This window comes from Lepus europaeus, chromosome 21 (assembly GCF_033115175.1).
Source record: "Lepus europaeus isolate LE1 chromosome 21, mLepTim1.pri, whole genome shotgun sequence".
Lineage (NCBI taxonomy): Eukaryota > Metazoa > Chordata > Mammalia > Lagomorpha > Leporidae > Lepus > Lepus europaeus.
The window spans coordinates 16,666,166-16,690,663 of NC_084847.1; the positions used below are offsets into that span (position 1 = coordinate 16,666,166).

The 24,498-nt window shown below is 38.4% G+C and overlaps 1 protein-coding gene across 1 annotated transcript in view; it reads right to left on the bottom strand.

Moving 5' to 3' along the window:
* Positions 1-24,498, bottom strand: part of LOC133750442 (phospholipid-transporting ATPase ABCA3-like) — a 170,720-nt gene that overhangs the window by 18,307 nt on the left and 127,915 nt on the right. The window contains exon 26 of the mRNA XM_062180048.1: positions 10,816-10,988. Coding sequence (XP_062036032.1) covers positions 10,816-10,988 — 173 coding nt within the window. The remainder of the gene's footprint in view (positions 1-10,815; positions 10,989-24,498) is intronic.

The following is a 24,498-nucleotide window of genomic DNA, read 5'->3' on the forward strand; positions in this document are numbered from 1 at the left end:
TCAGTATCTTTAGCAAAACTGGAGAACACATTGAGGGCTGCATAAACGCTGTGTATGGTCCCAGGGGTAGATCAAACGAATACTCACAGAGGCTAGATTTCAACTACCCTCAACCCCACTCCCAACTAAGTCAAAAAAAAAAAAAAAAAAGAGAGAGAGAGAGAGAGCGTCCCAGCAAGGAGCAAATAATCTGGGAGAGTCGCTCTTTACACAGCCTTAAACCTCAAGAAACAAGCATAGCCCTCTGACCACACCCATCACAGCCCCTAAGGCTCCAACAAAACAGACAGCTCACTTAGAGGCATAGTATAACGAGAGAAAAAAAAAACAAAAACAAAAACACCACAAATTATCTCTAACATGCCAAGCAAGAAACATAGAAGCGGAGCTACCAAGAACAAGGAAGGCACTATGACGCCCCCAAGTGAACAAGACATGACAATGCAAGATTATGAAGATGAAGAGATAGAGCAAATGCAAGAAGCAGATTTCAAAAAATTCACAAGAACATTAAGAAGTTCTCAGAAACAAATTCTTGAACTACAGAAATCCTTAATGGACAAGATAGAAAATCTCTCCCGTGAAAATGAAATATTAAGGAGGAATCAAAATGAAATGAAACAACTAGTGGAACAGGAAATTGCGATAGTGAAAAAAAACCTCAATGAAATGAAGAACTCAATAGATCAAATGGCAAACACATTAGAGAGCCTTAAAAACAGAATGGATGAAGCAGAGGAGAGAATATCGGAATTAGAAGACAGAGAACAGGAAAGGAAACAGTCAAATCAAAGAAAAGAAGAAGAAATCAGAAATCTAAAAAATACTGTCAGGAATCTACAGGATACTATTAAAAAACCCAACATTCGGGTTCTAGGAGTTCCTGAAGGCATGGAAAGGGAGAAAGGATTAGAAGGCCTTTTTAGTGAGATACTAGCAGAAAATTTCCCAAGTTTGGAGAAGGACAGAGACATCCTAGTACAGGAAGCTCAGAGAACCCCTAATAAACATGATCAAAAGAGATCCTCACCACGACACGTCGTAATCAAACTCACCACAGTGAAACACAAAGAAAAGATCCTAAAATGTGCAAGAGAGAAACGTCAGATTACTCTCAGAGGATCTCCAATTAGACTTACAGCTGATTTCTCATCAGAAACCCTACAAGCCAGGAGAGAATGGCGAGATATAGCCCAGGTACTAAGAGAGAAAAACTGCCAGCCCAGAATATTATATCCTGCAAAGCTCTCATTTGTGAATGAAGGTGAAATTAAGACCTTTCACAGCAAACAGAAATTGAAAGAATTTGTCGCCACTCGTCCAGCCCTGCAAAAGATGCTTAAAGACGTGTTACATACAGAAACACAGAAACACGGTCACCAATATGAAAGAAGGTAAAGGAAGGAAACCTCAGAGCAAAAGATCACAGGAATCTCAAACCAGATATTAGAAAATATCTTTGGCAAATGGCAGGGCAAAGTTACTCCTTCTCAATAGTCACATTGAATGTTAATGGCTTGAATTGTCCAGTTAAAAGACACCGATTGGCTGATTGGATTAAGGAACAAAACCCATCCTTTTGCTGCTTACAAGAAACCCATCTATCCAACAATGATCCATACAAGCTGAGAGTGAAAGGCTGGAAAAAGATATACCACGCCAACAGAAATGAAAAGAGAGCGGGCGTAGCCATCTTAATATCGGACAACATAAACTTTACTACAAAAACTGTTAGGAGAGACAAAGAGGGGCACTATATAATGATTAAGGGATCCATTCAACGAGAAGATATAACGATTATCAACGTATATGCACCTAATTACAGGGCACCAGCTTATTTAAAAGACTTGTTAAGGGACTTAAAGGGAGACTTAGACCCCAATACAATAGTACTGGGGGACTTCAATACTCCACTCTCAGAGATAGACAGATCAACAGGACAGAAGATCAACAAGGAGACAGTAGATTTAAATGACACTATAGCCCAAATGGATCTAACAGACATCTACAGAACATTTCATCCTACATCTAAGGACTTTACATTCTTCTCAGCAGTACATGGAACCCTCTCTAGGATTGACCACATACTAGGCCATAAAGCAAGTCTCAGCAAATTCAAAAGAATTAGAATCATACCATGCAGCTTCTCAGACCACAAAGGAATGAAATTGGAAATTGGCAACTCAGGAATCCCTAGAGCACGTGTAAACACATGGAGATTGAACAATATGCTCCTGAATGAACAACGGGTCATAGAAGAAATTAAAAGAGAAATCAAAAATTTTCTGGAAGTAAATGAGGATAACAGCACAACATACCAAAACCTATGGGATACAACAAAAGCAGTGTTAAGAGGAAAGTTTATATCAATAGGTGCCTACATCAAGAAATTGGAAAGGCACCAAATAGATGAGCTTTCAAGTCATCTCAAGGATCTAGAAAATCTGCAGCAAACCAAACCCAAACCCAGTAGGAGAAGAGAAATAATTAAAATCAGAGAAGAAATCAACAGGATTGAATCCAAAAAAACATTACAAAAAATCAGCCAAACGAGGAGCTGGTTTTTTGAAAAAATTAACAAAATTGACACCCCATTGGCCCAACTAACTAAAAAAAGAAGAGAAAAGACCCAAATCAATAGGATCAGAGATGAAATGGGAAACGTAACAACAGATGCCACAGAAATAAAAAGAATCATCAGAAATTACTACAAGGACTTGTATGCCAGCAAACAGGGAAATCTATCAGAAAGGGACAGATTCTTGGACACATACAACCTCCCTAAATTGAGCCAGGAAGACATAGAAAACCTAAACAGACCAATAACTGACACAGAAATTGAAACAGTAATAAAGGCCCTCCCAACAAAGAAAAGCCCAGGACCAGATGGATTCACTGCTGAGTTCTACCAGACATTTAGAGAAGAACTAACTCCAATTCTTCTCAAACTATTCAGAGCAATCGAAAAAGAGGGAATCCTCCCAAATTCCTTCTATGAAGCCACCATCACCTTAATTCCTAAGCCAGAAAGAGACGCAACATTGAAAGAGAATTACAGACCAATATCCCTGATGAACATAGATGCAAAAATACTCAATAAAATTCTGGCCAATAGAATGCAACAACACATCAGAAAGATCATCCACCCAGACCAAGTGGGATTCATCCCCGGTATGCAGGGATGGTTCAACATTCGCAAAACAATCAACGTAATACACTACATTAACAGACTGCAGAAGAAAAACCATATGATTCTCTCAATAGATGCAGAGAAAGCATTTGATAAAATACAACACCCTTTCATGATGAAAACTCTAAGCAAACTGGGTATGGAAGGAACATTCCTTAATACAATCAAAGCAATATATGAAAAACCCACGGCCAACATCCTATTGAATGGGGAAAAGTTGGAAGCATTTCCACTGAAATCTGGTACCAGACAGGGATGCCCTCTCTCACCACTGCTATTCAATATAGTTCTGGAAGTTTTGGCCAGAGCTATTAGGCAAGAAAAAGAAATTAAAGGGATACAAATCGGGAAGGAAGAACTCAAACTATCCCTCTTTGCAGATGATATGATTCTTTATTTAGGGGACCCAAAGAACTCTACTAAGAGACTGCTGGAACTCATCGAAGAGTTTGGCAAAGTAGCAGGATATAAAATCAATCCACAAAAATCAACAGCCTTTGTATACACAGGCAATGCCATGGCTGAGGAAGAACTTCTAAAATCAATCCCATTCACAATAGCTACAAAAACAATCAAATACCTTGGAATAAACTTAACCAAAGACGTTAAAGATCTCTACGATGAAAACTACAAAACCTTAAAGAAAGAAATAGAAGAGGATACCAAAAAATGGAGAAATCTTCCATGCTCATGGATTGGAAGAATCAATATCATCAAAATGTCTATCCTCCCAAAAGCAATTTATACATTCAATGCAATACCCATCAAGATCCAGAAGACCTTCTTCTCAGATATAGAAAAAATGATGCTGAAATTCATATGGAGACACAGAAGACCTCGAATAGCCAAAGCAATCCTGTACAACAAAAACAAAGCCGGAGGAATCACAATACCTGATTTTAGGACATACTACAGGGCAGTTGTTATCAAAACAGCATGGTACTGGCACAGAAACAGATGGATAGACCAATGGAACAGAATAGAAACACCAGAAATCAATCCAAACATCTACAGCCAACTTATATTTGACCAAAGATCCAAATCTAATCCCTGGAATAAGGACAGTCTATTCAATAAATGGTGCTGGGAAAATTGGATTTCCACATGCAGAAGCTTGAAGCAAGACCCATACCTATCACCTTACACAAAAATTCACTCAACATGGATTAAAGACTTAAATCTACGACCCGAAACCATCAAATTATTAGAGAGCATTGGAGAAACCCTGCAAGATATAGGCACAGGCAAAGACTTCCTGGAAAATACTCCAACAGCACAGGCAGTCAAAACCAAAATTAACATTTGGGATTGCATCAAATTGAGAAGTTTCTGTACTTCAAAAGAAACAGTCAGGAAAGTGAAGAGGCAACCAACAGAATGGGAAAAAATATTCGCAAACTATACTACAGATAAAGGATTGATAACCAGAATCTACAAAGAAATCAAGAAAATCCACAACAACAAAACAAACAACCCACTTAAGAAATGGGCCAAGGACCTCAATAGACATTTTTCGAAAGAGGAAATCCAAATGGCCAACAGACACATGAAAAAATGTTCAAGATCACTAGCAATCAGAGAAATGCAAATCAAAACCACAATGAGGTTCCATCTCACCCCGGTGAGAATAGCTCACATTCAGAAATCTACCAACAACAGATGCTGGAGAGGATGTGGGGAAAAAGGGACACTAACCCACTGTTGGTGGGAATGCAAACTGGTTAAGCCACTATGGAAGTCTGTCTGGAGATTCCTCAGAAACCTGAACATAACCCTACCATACAACCCAGCCATCCCACTCCTTGGAATTTACCCAAAGGAATTTAATTTGGCAAATAAAAAAGCCATCTGCACATTAATGTTTATTGCAGCTCAATTCACAATAGCTAAGACCTGGAACCAACCCAAATGCCCATCAACAGTAGACTGGATAAAGAAATTATGGGACATGTACTCCATAGAATACTATACAGCAGTAAGAAACAACGAAACCCAGTCATTTGCAACAAGATGGAGCAATCTGGAAAACATCATGCTGAGTGAATTAAGCCAGTCCCAAAGAGAAAAATATCATTTGTTTTCCCTGATCGATGACAACTGAGCGCCAAAGAGGAAACCTGTTAAGTGAAATGGACACTATAAGCAATAATGAACTGATCAGCTCCTGTCCTGACTTTAGATGTACAATGTAATACTTTATCCTTTTTAGTATTTGTTGTTGTTGTTGTTGTTGTTCTAGTACTATTGGTTGAACTCAGTAATTAACACACAATTATTCTCAGGTGTTTAAATTTTAACTGAAAAGTGATCCCTGTTAAATCTAAGAGTGGAAAAAGAGAGGGAGGAGATGAACAATTTGGAACATGCTCAATCGGACTGGCCGCAAATGGTGGAGTTAGAAATGTGCAGGGGATTCCAACACAATTCCATCAAGATGGCATGTACCAATGCCATCGCACTAGTCCAAGTGATCAATTTCAGCTCACAATTGATAGCTCTGATAGGTCTAAGAGTCAAAGAGATCACACAAACAAGACAAGTATCTGCTAATACTAACTGATAGAATCAAAAAGGGAGAGAAAGATCCAACATGGGAAGTGGGATACACAGCAGACTCATAGGATGGCAGATGTCCTAAACAACACTCCGGCCTCAGAATCAGCCCTCAAGGCATTCAGATCTGGCTGAAGAGCCCATGAGAGTATAGCAGGCATGGAAAGCCAAGATATCATGGGAAAAAAAAAAAAGACCTAAATGAATGATCTCTGTGAGTGAGATCCCAGTGGAAAGAAAGGGGCCATCAAAGAAGGAGATACCCTTCTCCGAAGGGAGGAGAGAACCTCCACTTTGACTATGACCCTATCTGAATAAGACCAAAGTCAGCGAACTCTAAAGGCTTCCATAGCCCTGGCAACTCATGACTAGAGCCTAGGGAGATTACTGACGCCATGAACAGGAGTGTCAAATTGTTAAGTCAGCAACAGGAGTCACTGTGTACTTACACCCCATGCGGGATCTGTCCCTAATGTGTCGTCTAAAGCCAAGTGATGCTATGACTGGTACTGAAACAGTATTTTTATACTTTGCGTTTCTGTGTGGGCGCAGACTGATGAGGTCTTTGCTAATTATATACTGAAGTGATCTTCTGTATATAAAGAGAATTGGAAATGAAAAAAAAAAAAACAACCTGGTGTTAAAATGGAAATGGCATAGAAAATTAATTATTTTGAAAAAAAAATTATGTAGGATCTCTGTCTTTAATGTGCTGTACATTGCTATTTAATGCTATAATTAGTAATCCAATGGTAGTTTTTTCACTCGATGTTGCTATATGGGCAAAATGTTGAAACCTTTACCTAATATATACTAAATTGATCTTCTGTATACAAAGAGAATTGAAAATGAATGGAAGGGGAAAGGGAGCGGGAGGGGGGAGGGTTGCGGGCGGGAGGGAAGTTATGGGAGGGGAGAAGCCATTGTAACCCAGAAACTATACTTTGGAAATTTATATTCATTAAATAAAATTTATATTCATTAAATATTTAAAAATTTAAATTCATTAAATAAAAGTTTAATAAAAAAAAAAAGAGACAAAGTCAGTGTGCAATGATTCACGCATCAACTCAGCAAGAAAACGTGACTATAGTGCATGCATATGAACCCAATGTTAGTGCATCTAGTTATAAACAAATGTTAATAGATCCAAAGGGAGACATAAGTTCCAATACAATAATAATAGAGGACTTCAACACCCAACTTTCATCAGTGGACAGCTCAACCAGATAAAAAATTAACAACAAACAATAGAGCTAATTTACACTACAGACAAAATGAACCCAATTTATATCTAAAGACCATTTCATCCCACAGCTGCAGAACACATTCTTTTCATCTGTGCATGGAACATTCTTTAAGATAGACTATATACTTGGCCATAAAACAAGACTAGGGGCCAGTGCTGTGGCCCAGTGGGTAAAGCCTCTGCCTGCAGTGCCGGCATCCCATGTGGGTGCTGGTTTGAGTCTTGGCTGCTCCACTTCAGATCCAGCTCTCTGCTGTGGCCTGGGATGGTAGTGGAGGATGGCCCAAGTCCTTGGACCCCCTCATCCATGTGGGAGACCTGGAGGAGGCTCCTGGCTTCAGATATGTGCAGCTCCAGAAATTGCTGCCATTTGGGGAGTGAACCAGCGAATGGAAGACTTTCTCTCTCTTTCTCCCTCCTTCCCTCCCTCCCTCTCTGACTCTCTGTAAATCTGCCTTTCAAATAAATAAATAAATCTTAAAAAAAAACCCCAAGTCTTAACAAATTCAGAAAAACTACAATAATTTCACGTATATTTCTTATACCCAATGGAATGAAACTGGAAATTAACAACTTAAGAATCACTAGAAAATATGCAAACACATGGATATAGAACAACATGATCCTGAATGAACAGTGGGTCATAGAAGAAATCAAAAAATTCCCGGAAATTAATGAAGATGACAATACAACATATCAAAACTAATGGGATACAGCAAAAGGAAAATGCAAATCAAAACCACAATGAGGTTTCGTCTCACTTCAGTCACAATGACTCTCATACAGAAAACAAAAAATAAATGCTGGCAAGGATGAAGGGGACAGAATACCCTAACACACTATTGGTGGGAATGTAAACCAGTACAGCTGATGTGGAAGACCTTATGGAGATACATCAGAAAGCTGAAAATAGACCTACCATATGACCCAGCACAATCCCACTCCTGGGAATTTACCCAAAAGAAAAGAAATCAGCATATGAAAGTCAACTGTACCCTCACGTTTATCACAGCTCAATTCACAATAGCTAAGAAATGTAATCAACCCAGAGGTCCATCAACTGATGACTGGATACAGAAATTGTGGAATATATATATATATATATATATATATATACATACATACATATATACACACACACACACATATATATACATACGCTCTCTCCCCCCCCCCATATATATATAGTATGGAATACTATTCAGCCATAAAAAAGAATGAAATCCTGTCTTTTCCAACAAAATGGATAAAATTGGAAACCATTATACTTAGTGAAATAAGCTAGTCCCAAAAAGACAAATACCATCCCTGATCTGTGGTAACTAGTAGAGTACCAAAAAAAGTAACGTATAGGAGTGAAATTGACATTTTTGAGATTCGATGATTGCTTATAGCCCTTGTCTCTACTGTTGAGAAAGTGTTTTTTTTCTTCTATTTGTTGAACTCTTTACTTAGTGTAAATTTAATCTTATGAGTGTAAAATAAATAAAATAGATCATCATAAAAATTAAGACAATGAATAAAAAAGGAAGGAAGAGTAAGGGTGGGAGTATGGGCAGAAGGGATGGCAGAGTGTGAAGTATCACTATACTTCTAAATGTATATAAATGAAATACACTAATTCGTTCATCTTAATTTTTTTTAAATTAAATAAAAATAAAAAGATAGAAATAGAAGAAGACACACAAAAAAGTGGAAAAACCTTCCATGTTCATGGAAGAATCAATATCATCAAGATGTCCATATGAAGCAATTTACAGATTCAATGTGATCCCAATCAAAATACCAAGGACATTCGTCTCAGATCTAGAAAAAAAGATCCTACATTTCAGTGGAAATGCATAAAAAGTATACAAAAATACAAGGATAAGAAAGAAATCAAAGAATTGAAAAACAAAACACACAACAAAAAAATTAAAATTCAAAAGTTGGTTCTTTGAATTTGAGTTTGATAACCACCTAGCAAGAGTAATCAATGAAAAAAATAGGAGGATTGGGAAAGAAACCACAAGTTCCCAACAAACATTAAACACAAAATAAAAAGAAATCATGAGGAGCATGTTGTGACACAATGGGTCAAGCCACTGCTTGCAGTGCCGGCATACCATATCAGATGCCAGTTCCATTCCTGGCTGCTCCCACTTTTGATTTAGCTTCTTGTTAATGTGACCAGGAAAGCAGTGGAAGATGGCCCAAGTCCTTGGGCCCCCACCACCAAGTGGAGATTTGGATGGAGTTTTAGGCTCCTGGCTTTAGCCTGGTGTAGCCCCAGCAGTTGCAGTCATTTGGGGAGTGAACCCATGGGTGGAAGACCGCTCTCTCTCTCTTTCTCCCTGTCACCCTGCCTTTCAAAAAAAAAGGATATGAATAAATTGATGTCAATAAATTCCTCCTTCTGATTATGCCCATTGCCCTCAGGATAAAGTCCAAAATTCTCAGCCTGGCACTTATGAGGTCTTACCTGACTTGGGCCCGTCATCTTTGGCAGCCATCTTTCTTGCCCTGCACAACTTGGACTTGGCTTAAGGTATAACTAATTATTGCAGCACTTTGAATGTTTCCCATCTCCTTACTTGTTACTAAGTTGATTCAGCTTTGAATTCACTTCCTTGAGCATCACACAGTATACATGGCTTGGTTTGGTGTCTTCTAGACATACTCTCAGCATTTTGTGATTCTAATCACAACACCTGTTTTCCTGGCTGGTATTTTTGAGCTCTGATTTGATTCTCACCCTAAGGCCCTTCTTTTTGTATCTCTGTTCAAGTCTCCTTTCATCTCTCCTACAAGGCTTGAGATCAGTTAGCTCCTCTGGGACCTCTTGCAGGAGTCTGAGTCCTCATCTAATGTGATACCAGGCACATCATAAATGCCTAAGAAATACCTTTGGAAGGTACAACCAACGACCTAAGCCTTGGGTGTCAGTCTTTACTTCCTAGGAGCAATGATGCCTAACTAGCTATTTTTTGTTGATTTATCCTGTGCCCATCCATTGAGAAGGACTATACTTTCCTTTACAGATTAATATCTTAGCTAACAGGAGACTCTTACAAGACACTAGGTACTTTAGCATCTGTCTCACTGCTAGAGGCACGTCCTGGATCCTCCCTGCCTTTCATGACTCACCTCATTCTACAGTGGTGTCAAAACTTTGACTTTGTGAAGAAAGGCCATGGGAGTGGTAAGAATTTGGACTGAGGTTTTAGCTTATGGACGAGTCTTATCAGTTCATCTATTTTGGTAACAGAGAGGCCCTTTTGCATTAAAATGATCTCTCCTCTGAGAATGTTTCATGTAGTGTTTCTCACAGTGTGGGAATGTGTTATATATGTAAATTTTCAGATTATCTCTAGATCTACTAAATCAGAAACTCAGAGGATAAAGATGAGCAATTTGTAGTTGAACAAAGCTTCTAGGGGATTCTGACAAACACTAAAGTATGAGAACGACTGTTGCAGAGCATTGCTAGCACGTGTGTGCTACAGGTGACCAGTGTAAGTATCACCTGGGAAATTTTACAACTATGCAGGGGTCAAATTGGAATGAATGGGAAGTTTTGGGAGGGAGCGACTGTGATAGGAAAGTTGTTCAAGGGAAAGATTTCTATTATAATCCATTCAATATATAGTGCATATTATGGGTGGTAAAGGTCACAATGTTTTAAAAAAAAACACAAAGTTCAAATTGTGATGACCTGTGAATCACATAGTTACTAGTCAACACGGATTGACTGCTTTTCACATATCCAGTAATTAAGTGAAGTATGTGTGAAGCTATGCATTTGTCTTAGAGTGGTCTTTAAGGTCCATATTCAGTCACTCACCTTATTAAGCTTTTTGTAGATACCAAAGAAAATATATTGAGTAACAAAAGTTCTTAATATCCATGCATAGGTATCCATAAAGAGAATCAAGATGAAGTAAGCCAATCCTGTGGCAGCCATTGCAATTATATACCTTCCAATTGTATTTTCATTCACACTAAACACATCACGTGCTGTGACTAATGACAAGAACAACAAAAATGGTAGAGGCTTACTTTTAAAAAAATTAAGACAATGAACAAATTGCAAAAAGCCAATAAATAGGAAGTACTATAGAATCAAATTGAGTGGTTATCAAATCAGCTCAGAATCAATATATGTACTGGCTGTTTACTTTGTATGCTAGGCAATAAATACAAATTCTTTCAGAGGCAGAAAATTTCAATTCTACAGTTTTTGTGTTGGCAGTAGTTCCAGGCATCCATTACCAACATGCACCATACAGTCACAATCATTGTGTGAATGTTCACACTAACCAAAGCACAGAGTAGCAACAGAGGCCCTCCTTGCTCTTCAATATTCTTTCCTTTGACAATACTGCAAGTGGTGGCTCTGAAGGTGTACAGCAATGGCAGAAAAATCACCTGAGAACACTTGGACATATAAACTAACTTGTCCAGCAATACTTTGCACTCATTTTAAAAATTTAATGGTATTACATTTTATCTGTAGGTATTCTTCAGTGTTGTCATTTTATGTAGTTTTTGTAGTAGTTGCTTCAGGTGTTACACTGACTACAGTCTAATGCTGCCATTCTTTTTTATCAGTTTGAATGAAGCATAGAAACCTTTCCATACTTTACATTCTTTTACATTCTCCATTTATAATGGTCTTGAATGTTTCTCTTTATTTACTGGGAACAATGTAAGAAAATGTTATAAAAATGTTATACATTTTGCAATTAGTTTTAAAAATTGTTTATTTTTTTCAAGCTCAAGACAAAAACTATATTGAATGCTTTTACTCTTTCCATTGTTCTTCCTTCCTTCTTCTTCCCCAAAGATTTATATATTTATTTAAAAAGAGAAAGAGAGAGAGAGAGAGAGAGAGAGACATCTTTCATCCAATGATTGACTCCCAAATGGCCACAGCTGCCAGGACCCAAGTTAAGAGCCTGGATCTCCATCTGGTTTCCTATGTTACTGACAGGAGTCCAAGCACGCAGGACATCTTCTTCTGCTTCTCAGGCATATTAGCAGGGAACTGGAACAGACAGAAGTGGATCAGCTGGGACTCGAACCAGCACTCCTGTGGGATGCCAGCAACATGGATGCTTGATGTTCTTAAATTATTTATTTAATCATTTTCTTTCTGTTTATAGAGTTTCTGTGAACCATTATCTTATAGTTTCTTTTTGTTACCAATTCTTGTAGTTGCCCTTTATTTAAAAATGTCTTCATTTTCATTCCTGAAAGAGATTTTCTTTGTATAAAGAAATTTGGTTGACAGTTTTTTTTTTCCTTTTAGCACCTGAAAAATATTGTCCACTTCCTTCTAGTCTTCATGGTTTCTAAAGGGAAATCTGTAAATTAGGAAAACTGGTATTCCCGTATATGGGTAAGGTGTCACTTCTCTGTACTCATATTCTGGATATTTTTCTTGCTTTAGTAAGTTTACAGAAGTTTGATTATGATATTTTTGTCATGAATTTTATTTTAATATGTTTTGAGTTTCCTTAGTTTCTTGAGTCTATAGATTTTTATCTTTTATTTGGGACAATTACAGCTGTTATTTCTTAGATCATTTTTTCAGTTCTTCCCTCTGTCACTTGTCTTCTGGGACTACAATGACACAAAATTTAAATCTTTGGTTATGGTGCCACAGCTCCCCGAGGCCTGGCTCATTCTTTTTCCAGACTGGTTAATTTCTATTGTTCTAGTTCATTCAGTTTTTGCTCTCACATCTCCACAAATTTTTACTTGGTTCTTCCTTAACTTTTCCTTGCTGACGCTTTTTTTCTTTTGTCTCACACATGTTCATAATTGCTCAACGAAGCCTTTTATAACTGTTTTCAAATCATTGTCAGATATATTTTTATAAACAGCCTTACTGAGAGAATTAACATGCCACAGAATTCACCCATTTGAAGTATGCAGTTCAGTGGTTAATATGTACAACCTCACCACAGTTAATTTTAGAACATTTTCATCTCCTCAAAAAAATTTCCTATACCCTTGAGCTATCGTATTACTCTTGTATCCCACACACTCTGTCCTAAGTAACTGGTAACCTATATCTCTAGAGTTCCTAATTCTGTTATGATGTCTGCATTTTAGAAGATGGCCCAAGTGGGAAGCCCAGATAGAGTTTCAAGTTTCTGGGTTCTACTGTGCTCCTGCCTTGTCTGTTGTAGCTATCTGGGGAGTAAACTAGCTGATACGATCTCTCTCTCTCTCTCTCCCTCCCTCACCCTCACCCTCTCTGCCTCTCCCTGTAATTCTTTCTTTCAAATAAATAAATAGTCCTTAGAAAAAAAAGAAAGAAAAAAGATGTTTGCAACCCAAACTGGAGTACCTTGGTATTATACTGATCCTTGGCTATTGACTGCTGCTTCTTGCTAATGTGGACCCTGAGAGGCAGTAGAAAACCTGGATTGGGTTCCTGGCCCAATGGTTTGGCCTGGCCTGGCTTTGGCCACTGTGAGAATGTGAGGAATGAAGCAGCAGATGGGAGCTCTCTTCCTCTGTCTCTGTCTCTCTGTATTTCTGCCTCTCAAATAAACAAAGACATTCTATTCCTAAAATCCACCATTAATAGAATAAAGAGACAAACCATATATTGAAATAACATATTGGCAAGTCACATGTCTGACAAAGGATTGGTATTCAGAATGTATAAATGATTCTAAAAATACAATATTAAGAAAATAAACAACTCATTTGAAGAGTGGGCAAAAGAAGTTTTCAGAAACATCAATAAAGATGACAGATGTGTTCTAAGTACATGAAAAGATATTGAGAAGTTTCATCACAAATGGGTGTTGAATTTTTTCAAATATTTTCTTCAGTCTCTATTGAGATCACATAATTTTTAAATTTATTCTGTTAATACATTGAATTAAATTAATTTTTATAATAAACACAACTGTATTTCTTAGATAAATCCAAGTCAATAATCATGCATTCATTTAAATATACTGCTAGATGCAACTTACTAAAATTTTGTTATGAATTTTGTTCATTAGAGGTATTGGTCTGTAAATTTTCTTCCTTGTAACGTCTTTAGTGGGTTATCAGAGTAATGGCATCTTCATAGAATGACTTGGAAAAGGCTCCTTCTTCTAACTTCTGAATGAGATTGTGCAGAATTGGCATTTCCCCCTTAAGTATCTGGTAGAATTCTCCAGAGAAGCTATCTTTACCTGAAATTGTCTTTGTGGGAAGGTTTTAGATTATGTATTCAATTTGCATTACTCAGCTTTGATAATTTTTTGAATGTTTCTTTTTAAAAAGAATTGAAAATGACATATTAATGCCATACAGTAAGATACTTCTTTTTTTTTTAACTTTTATTTAATGAATATAAATTTCCAGTGTACAGCTTATGGATTAAAATGGCTTCCCTCTCCCATAACTTCCCTCCCACCCGCAACCCTCCCCTCTCCCGCTCCCTCTCCCCTTCCATTTGCATCAAGATTCATTTTCAATTCTCTTTATATACAGAAGATCAATCTAGCATAAAGATTTCAACAGTCTGCACCCACACAGAAACACAAAGTGAAACATACTGTTTGAGTACTAGCCATAGCACCAAACCACAATGTACAGCACATTAAGGTCAGAGATCCCACATGAGGAGCAAGTGCACAGTGGCTCCTGTTGTTGACCCAACAAATTGACACTCTAGTTTATGGCACCAGTAACCACCCTAGGCTGTCGTCATGAGTTGCCAAGGCTATGGAAGCCTTCCAAGTTTGCCAACTCTGATCATATTTAGACAAGGTCATAAAAGACAGAGTGAGGATAGTAACCAATGATCCTAAGAGTGGCATTTACCAGGTTTGAACAATTATACAGCATTAAGTGGGGAAGAGGACCATCAGTACACACAGGTTGGGAGTAGAGCCATTGGTGGTAGAGTAGAGGTTATGATTACAAAGGAATGAGGCCCAAGTACGCTAGACAGGGTCTAGAACAAAGGACAGAATCATTATTAGAGGAGCTAAGAAAGGTGCTGTCTAAGCTACAATTAAGTTTTCTGATTTAGAGGCAAATAGAACCTGATAGAAGGGGCTTGATAATAATCTGGTGGGCTTTAGGCCTTGTAAGTTAAGAGGCCCAGACCTACCTATCTCTTCACATGGGGTATATCCTAAGGGAGGTGTGAACCTCCTGGGGGAAGGCACTCTGTTGACTTTCATTACTTGGCTGGCCTGGGAGGAGAGCTGGCCAGGTAAAGGCGGGTGGCATCTCTAACATGAAATTTACAATTCTGCCTGCAATGATGCTGACCCTACTTGGCTGTCCCCTCAGCTGCAGTGGTCACTTTGGAAGTTGGGCTGAGTGAAGGGCTTTTCAGCTTAGAGCCAATAAGATCTGTGGCTCTGACCTGGGCATCCTTCGACTCCAGGGCAGGTCCATTTCCAGTGATCCAACTCTTGGAAGAGCTGCCAGGGCTCTTCACAAGCTGACTTCTGCTGAAGCCCAGGCTTACCACTTTGAGAGCCACTGCAGTGGACTGGCCTGTTGGGTCTCCTTGAGGGCAGATCACTGTACAGATCAGCCATTCAATACCTGTATATATTGTGTAATGTTCAAATCAGAGTAAACATCATCTATCTTCTGAAACATTCAACATGTCTTTCTGGTAAAAACCTTCGACCTCCCTTATTTAGCATATAACGCATTATCATTATCTATAGTCACCCTGCTGTGGAAAAGAACACCAGATTTCTCCTTACTGCTACTCAGCACCCACTGACCCAAGAACATACTCTAGTAAATAATGCTGGTAAAAAAAAAAAATGGATATCCGCATGAAGAAAAATGAAATTAGCACCCCCTGCCCTATCTCTCACCATGTTCAAGAAACAGTTCAAAATAGATTAAAGATAGGACCTGAATGTATAAAACTGCTAGAAGAAAATATAGTAGATGTACTTTAGAACATTGGCATGGGTAAGGATTCATTGGATAAGACTCTCAAAGTACAGGAAATAAAAGCAAAAAAGAGACAAGTGAGATTACATTAAAACAAAGAGTTTGCATAGGAATGGAAACAACTGAGTAAACAGATAACCTAAAGAATGAGAGAAAATATTTGAAAACTACAAACCTGATAAAGGAGGGAGGTTTAATATCCACAATATATAAGGAATGCAAACAACTCAATAGCAATCAACAAACAAAAAAATTCCCCACAAAAACCAAATAATCCAATTTTAAAACAGACATTTCTCAAAAGAAAACATGCAAATGGCCAACAGATATTTGGATAGACATTCAACACCACTGATCATTTGGGAAATACAAACAAAGGCATGATGAAATATTACCTCCCTGAGGTTAGAATGGCTATTTTCAAAAAGACAAAAGATAACAAGTGCTGGAGCATATGTGGAAAAAAGGGAACTCTTGTACTTTTGGTGGGGATGTAAATTAGGAAAGCCATTATGTAAAACAGTATGGAAGTGTCTCAATAGATTAAAAAACAGAACTATCCTATTATCCAGCAATCCCATTTCTGGGCATACATTTTAAAAAATGAAATCATGGGGCTGGCACTGTGGTGTGTGTAGTGGGTAAAGCTACTTCCTGTAGTGCTGGCATCCCACATGGGCAGCAGTTCATGTCCCGGCTGCTCCACTTCTGATCCAGCTCTCTGCTGTGGCCTGGGAAAGCAGTAGAAGATGGCTGAAGTCCTTGGGCCCCTGCACCCGCATGGGAGACCTGGAAGAAGCTCCTGGCTCCTGGCTCCTGGCTTCAGTTTGGCGCAGCTCTGGCTGTTGTGGCCTACTGGGGAGTGAACAGGTGGATAGAAGACCCCCCCCTCCTCTGCATCTCCTTCTCTCTGTGTGTAACTCTGACTTTCAAATGAATAAATAAGTGATCAGCCAATCCATACTATTGAAAAAATAAAATCAGTATGCCAAACAGTCATCTGCACTCCTAGGTTTATTGTAGCACCATTTACAACAGCCAAGAAATGCAAACAAACTAAGAGTCTTTCAACTGATGAATGGATAAATAAAATGTGGGAATACTGCCCTAATGGCAGAACAAGATGGCATATGAATAAGACACTTGGGTAATCATCTTTCCACAGAGGTACCAATTTTACTCACCAAGTCATTTTCTTTTTTAATTTATTTGTTTATTTGAAAGTGAGAGTTACACAGAGAGAGGAGAGGCGCAGAGAGAGAGAGAGAGAGAGAGAGAGAGAGAGAGAGAAGTCTTCCATCCGACGGTTCACTCCCCAGTTGGCTGCAATGGCTGGAGCTGCGCCGATCCGAAGCCAGGAGACAGGAGTTCCTTCCGGGTCACCCATGTGGTTAAAGGGGCCCAAGGACTTGGGCCATGTTCCACTCCTTTCCCAGGCCATAGCAGAGAGCTGGATCAGAAGTTGAGCAGCTGGGTCTCGAACCCAGCACCCTTATGGGATGCTGGCACTTCAGGCCAGGGCATTAACCTGCCACGCCACAGTGCCGGCCCCATCACCAAGTCATTTCACAAGAGCTGCTATAGCTAATTGAGACCACAGTGTCAGATTTTAGTAAAATAATAAGAAAAGTTGCATTGAAGAGTCTGCATTAGGGTGCATCAGGTTGAGCTATTGCTTATGAAATCAGCATCCCATAGGGAAGGGATGATACAAGTCCTGGCTACTGTGCCTCCAATCCACTTCCCTGCTAATGTGCCTGGGTAAACAGCAGAATTTGGCCTAAGTCCTTGGGTTCCTGCCACTCATGTTGGAGACTTGGATGGCTCCTGGCTTTGGACAGCCTCAGATGTTGCAATCACATGGGAAGTGAACCAATGGATGGAAGATATATTTCTCTCTTTCTCTCTGTCACTCTGCCTTTCAAATCAATAACTTTTTTTAAGAAAAAGATACATTGAAAAAAGCATAAAGGAACGGTTTCCTGGTCACCTATCCCCCAGCACCAAGTAGTGCAGAGATGGCTTGCCTACTGCTTGGAGAGGGAGAGAGGCTTAGAGAAAATCAGGGATTGCTTAAAATTTCTTAAACGTCTACCTCAAAAGAAGCCAGATTACAAATACTTGAAAGAATAGCCAATCCTTCAATGCACTGATGATTTCAAGAACTCTCAGAGAACCATGATTTCACTCAATAAATGAAATAAAGAGCCAGAAACCATTTGGAGAAACAATTTAAAATATTTGTTCTAAGGAAACTCAAAGAACTTTAAGAAAATATAGGGGAACCACTTAATAATCCAACAGTGAATTGACAGAGAGGGAGGTAATATTAAAAAATCAAACAAATTCTTCAATTGAAAATTACACTAGATGAAATAAAAAGCATAATAGAAGTTATTAATAGAAAAGTAGATAAAAACAGAAGAAAGTTTCAGTGAGCATGGAGACAAGCTATTTGAAAATACACAAAGGAGGGGGAAAAAGAATCAAAAGGAATGAAGAAAGCTTATGAGAACTTTTGAACAGCATGAAAGGAGCAAACATCCAAATAATTGGGATTCAAGAGATCTTTAAGAATGCTAAAGAGGTAGAGGAAGAATAGGCAAAGTGATAATGGGGTGGGTGTTCCATGCAGTGGTTAGGATATTGCTTGGGATGCCTACCTCCCAAGTGGAGTGTTTGTGTTTCTGTCCAGGCTTCACTTTTGATTCTAGTTTCCTGCTAATGTATTCTCGGAGGTAGCAGGGGATGGCTCAAATACTTGGGTCCTTGCTCCTCACTTAAGAGATCCAGACTAATTTATTGATTCTGTTGTGCCCTGGCTCAGCCCCAGATATTGTGAGCATTTAGGGAGTGACACAGCACATAGAAAATCTCTGTCTGCCTATCTCCATCTCCCTGCTTTTAAAATAAAATATAATAAATAACAAAGTATTTATAATTAAAAAACTGTCCAAACATAGAGAAAGATACAACTGCTCAGATATAGGAAAGTCAAAGTTTATCAGTGAAATTCAATCCAATGAAGTCAACCCCAAAATCTATTAGGATCAAGCTCTTCAAGGTTAAAGATAGAAGGTTCTCAGTTATCAAAACTTCAAAATTTGGGGACGAATGGAGTGCCAGTGTAGAGTTAATTATTCATAATTCTTGTTTCCTGTGGTGGAATGAGAAGGCCATGCCAAGATGGCTGCTGGCAAACAAGCGTCAGTTACTCAGGAATGGCTTTGGAAACCACCTGGCAACAGAGCCTGCCTGGCAACAGGCTGTGATTGCTTAGGGAGTAAACCGCCCCTTGACCAGATTGGCTGCCTTGGCTATATAAGCTGCTGTACCAACTGAAATAAATGAGTCTGTGGACTGCTTGCCTCTGGCCTGCTTTCACCCGACTCCCAGTGTCTGTGTGGTGACTCCGTGTCTCTTGCCCCCACCATGCTCCTCCTCTCAGAATGAATCTACAACAACAGTTTCCCTTTCAGTTTCTTCCCATCTCTATAATTAATGTCCAGTTGTTACCATTTCAACATAGCTTGTTTAAACCAAATCATTTTTGTAAGCCTCATGGTATCCAGAAAGTAGAAATCTGTAATAGATACCAAAAGTAATAAACCAGTAATCTAAATATACTCTAGAGAAAATAACTTGCCACAAAGAATTGTCATTAAGAGAGAAAGACAGAAAGAAACAATGATGATTAAAGTAGAAAACAAGTGTCAAAATGGCACAGTGCTCCAACCAAGGACCCATTTGAGAGCCCTTGGCCCATGGCACTGAGCTCAGGACCTGGGGATTCTGGTGTTTCCAAATGACTGCCTGCCTAATTGGATGGTAACATAGTTTCTTAAGGGCCTTGCTATACTATCAGTGGGTGTTAGCACTTTTCCGAGTGGGACACTATATACTAGGATACATCTGGGCCAGGGAGTCGAGCTCCAAGGTCTAATTCACTGTGAATTCATGGGGATCAGCTATTTCCAGGATAGGGCCCTGGGAGATGGATCGTAGAAGGTCATGTATTTAGTAAAGTTTACAAAAATAAAATGTTTAAGCCATGAAAAATGTCAATATTAAGATATTATTTATTAATAATCAACTTAAATGTGGGTGAATTAAATTCTCCAGTTAAATACATAGATGACCAAATGGATTAAGGAAAAAAGAAAGACTCACCTATATACTGCTAACAAAGAAACTCACTTTACTTCCATGATATGCATTAACTGAAAGGGAAAGCATGGGATAATACACTCCATGCAAAAGGAACCCAAAAGAATGCAGGTAGCCATACTTCTAGATTTTAAATCAAAAGTAATAAAAAGATACAAGAAAGGTCATTATATTATGATAAAGAGTTCAATACAAGAAGAACCACTATTGTAAACACATATGCAGACAATATTAGAGCACTTAACTATATAAAGCAAATATTGATAGACTTAAATGGAGGGATGGCCTTTAATACAATAATAATAGGGGACTTCAAAAAACAGAAGAGGAAGGAATTCCTTCAAACTATTTTTTATGAGTCCAGCATTACCTTAATATCAAAACCAGATAAGGACACAACAACAATTAAGAAACTTTGGCCAATATCCTTGATGAAGACAGATGGCAAAAGTCCTTAACAAAATACTATCAAATTGAATCCAATGTTATAGTAAAATGCTTACTCATCATGAGCAAGTAGGATTCATCCTAGGCATGCAAGGATGGTTCAACATATGCAAATCAATAATGTGATACATATGCTACATTAACAGAATGAAAGATAAAGATTATATGTTTCAGAAGGTGCAGAAAATGTACTTGATAAAATTCAGCCGACTTTCATGATTTAGCAAAACACCTATGAACAAATCAGGTATAGAAGGAACGTACATCAACATAATAAAGACCAAGAGCTAACATCACACTGAATGGGGAAAAGCTGAAGGCTTTCTCTGTAACTTCAGAAACAAGACAAGTATACCAACTTTCATATTTATTCAAATAGTACTGGAAATTCCAGTGCTAGTGCTATTTCTAGGAAACAGAAAGAAAGAAATGGCATCCAAATACAGAAAACACCAAGACTCCACCAAAAATTTGTTAGAACACATTCAACAAAGTTGCAGGATTCAAAGTCAACATGCAAAAATCAGTAGCATTGTTATACACCAGTGGAAAATTATCTAAAAACTAAACCATTTCCAATTGCTACCAAAAAAGAAAGACATACCTAGGAATAAAATTAGCCAAAGTGGTGAAATATCTCTGCAATCAAAACTATTAAACACAATGAAAGATATTGAGAAGGACACAAATAAATGGAAAGCTATCCTGCTTGAATGGATTATTATTATTATTATTATTATTATTGACAGGCAGAGTGGACAGTGAGAGAGAGAGACAGAGAGAAAGGTTCACTCTCCAACGGCCGCCGTGGCTGGCGTGCTGCGGTCAGCGCACTGCGGCCAGTGTACCGCGCTGATCCAAAGGCAGGAGCCAGGTGCTTATCCTGGTCTCCCATGGGGTGCAGGGCCCAAGCACTTGGGCCATCCTCCACTGCACTCCTGGGCCACAGCAGAGAGCTGGCCTGGAAGAGGTGCAACCGGGACAGAATCTGGCGCCCCAATCAGGACTAGAACCCGGTGTGCCGGCGCCACAAGGCGGAGGATTAGCCTATTGAGCCACAGCACTGGTCAAGAATCAGTATTATTAAAATGTCCATACTACTCAAGTCAATCCCTATCAAAATACCAATAATACTTTCACAGAAATAGAAAAGAACACTACTGAAATTTTTGTGGAACTACAAAAGACCCCAAGCAGCCAAAGCAATCCTGAGCAAAAAGAACAAAACAGGAGGCATTATACTATCTGAATTTAAATATATTTAAAAGCTATAGTAATTAACCAGCATGGTATTGGCACAAAATCAAACAGATCAATGAAACAGAAGCCCTAGAAGTATACCCACAAATCTATATTGTTAATAAAGATTCAAGGAACACACACTGAAAAAAGGATAGTCTCTTCAATAAACGGTGCTTGGAAAACTGAATATGTACCTGTAGAGGAATGAAACTAGGCCCCTGTCTCTCCATACACAAAAACCAACTCAAAATTGATAAAGGCTATGAAATTGCTAAAACAAAACAGGGGGAATTTCTTCAGGAAATTGAAATAGGCAAGGATTTTTTGGATCAGACCCCAAAATACAGGAAACAAAATAAAAAAATAGACAAATAGAATTTAATTAAACTAAAGAGCTTCTGCACAGCAATCAAGAGTGAACAGACAACCTATATAATGGGAGAAAATTTTTCTTCCTATGCTCTAATGAGGGATTAATAATCAGAATATATAAAGAACTCAACTTAGTTACAAAAAAAATAGGCATGTCTCATAGGAAGACATTCAATGGCCAACCAGTACATGAAAAAAAATGCTTAATGCCATTAATCATCAGGGAATTACAAATCAGAATCACCATGAGATCATCTTCTCACTTCAGTATTGACTGTTATCAAAAAGACAAATAGTAACCAGCATTGGTGAAGATGTGTAGGGAAATTTTGTACACTGTTGGTGGGAATGAAAATATAGCTATTGTGAAAAGTAGCATAAAGGTTTTCCAAAAATTAAAAATAGAACACCATGTGAATCTAGCAATTACACTACTGGCTATATAACCAAGTGTAATGAAATCAGACGGTCAAAGAGAAGTCTGCACACCCGTGCTTAGTGCAGCACTATTCACAACAGACAAGAAAGGGATACAACCTAAGTTTCCATCAACTGATGAATAAAGAAAACATGGTACGTACATGCAATGGGAAATTATGTAGTTATTTTAAAAAAGAATGAAATGTCATTTTCAATTACACAGATCAAAAAGGAAGTCATTATTTTAAGTGAAATAGGTCATTTGTTAAAGTAAATAAGCCAGGCACAGGAAGGTAATTACCACATGATCTCGCTTATTAGTGGAACATATTAAAAAATAATCTTAACAAAAGTTAAAAGTATAATGGTGGTTACTAGAGGTTGGGGAGAGTGGCAAGGAAGATGGGGAAAATATTGACCAATGGGTAATAAGTTACAATTAGATAGGAGTAAGAAGTTCTGGGGTGCTTTTGCAAAACAGGGAGACTACAGATAATAATAATGAACTGCATATTACATGAAATATACCATTTTAAAAAACCTAGATGATAGGGATTTGGATGTATTTATGTATTCATGTACTTGGATGTATTCATCTATTCATAAAGACATGTTAAATGTTTAAAAATATAGCTTCACTCTGATTGGAAATTATGTGGTATATACACATATAAAAACATCACATTACCCCATAAATATGCACAATTTTAATGTGTCAAAAATAACATTTTCATATGCAAGAAAATTTTAAAAGTGTGATTTTAAAAAGTTGATGTTATAGAAGCTGTGAGTAGAGAAGTTGTTATTTTTGTCTTTCAAAGACTATGAAGGAGGCCAGCATTGTGACATAGTGGGTAAAGCCACCGTCTGCAATGCTGGCATTCCATATGAGAGCTGGTTTGAGTCTCAGTTGCTCCACTTCCAGTCCAGCTCCCTGCTCAGGTGCCTGGGAAAGCAGCAGAGGATGGCCCAAGTGCTCGGGCCCCTGCACCCACATGGGAGACCCACAAGAAGTTTCTGGCTCCTAGCTCCAGCCAGGCCCAGCCCTAGCTGTCTTGGCCATTTGGGGAGTGAACTAGTGGATGAAAGATCTCTCTCTCTCTCTCTCTCTCTGTCTCTCCCTCGCCCCTGCTGTGTAACTCTTTCAAATAAATAAAATACATCTTAAAAAAAAAAGATAATGAGGAATTTAACATTCAGTCCTGGTGGTCAAATTTATTGGTGTAAGTTTTTCACAATATTCTCTCATCCAGATAGTGGTAATTTGTTCTCTCTACCTCTCCCTCCATCCTTTTTTCCCTTCCTCTCTCATTTTACTTACACAGTTTATCCATAATTTTATCAAATTTTTTTGCTTTTCTAAAGAGCTGGCTTTTACAAGATTTGTTTAAAAGGCAGAGTTACAAAATGAGAGAGAGAGAGAGAGAAAGAGAGAGAGAGAGAGAGAGAGAGAGAGAGAGAGAGAGGAGTGCGCTTCCATCCACTGGTTCACTCCCCAAATGCCTGCAATGGCTGGGTCTGGGCCAGGCCAAAGTCAGGAGCTGGAACTCCATCTAGATCTTCCATGTGGGTGGGCAAGGGCCCAAGCCTTTGGGCCATCTTCTGCTGCTTTCAGCAGACAGCTGGATTGGAAGCAAGCAACTGGGACATAGGAGTCAAACCAGAGTTCATATGGGATGCCAGTGTTGTAGGTGGTGGCTTAATCAGTTGCGCCACAATGCCAGCACCAAAAAGATACCATTTGCTTCACTGATTTTTCTCTATTGTTTTCTTTTTTCTACTTCTTTGATTCATTCTTTCGCTTATTTTGACTTTAATATTTTTTTCTAATTTCTTAGGGTAGAAAAATTAGTTTATAGAATATATATTTTTTCAGTGACTGTATGGGAGTACTTAAAAGTTTGTGGAAAAATGCAACTAAAATAAACTTTACTTT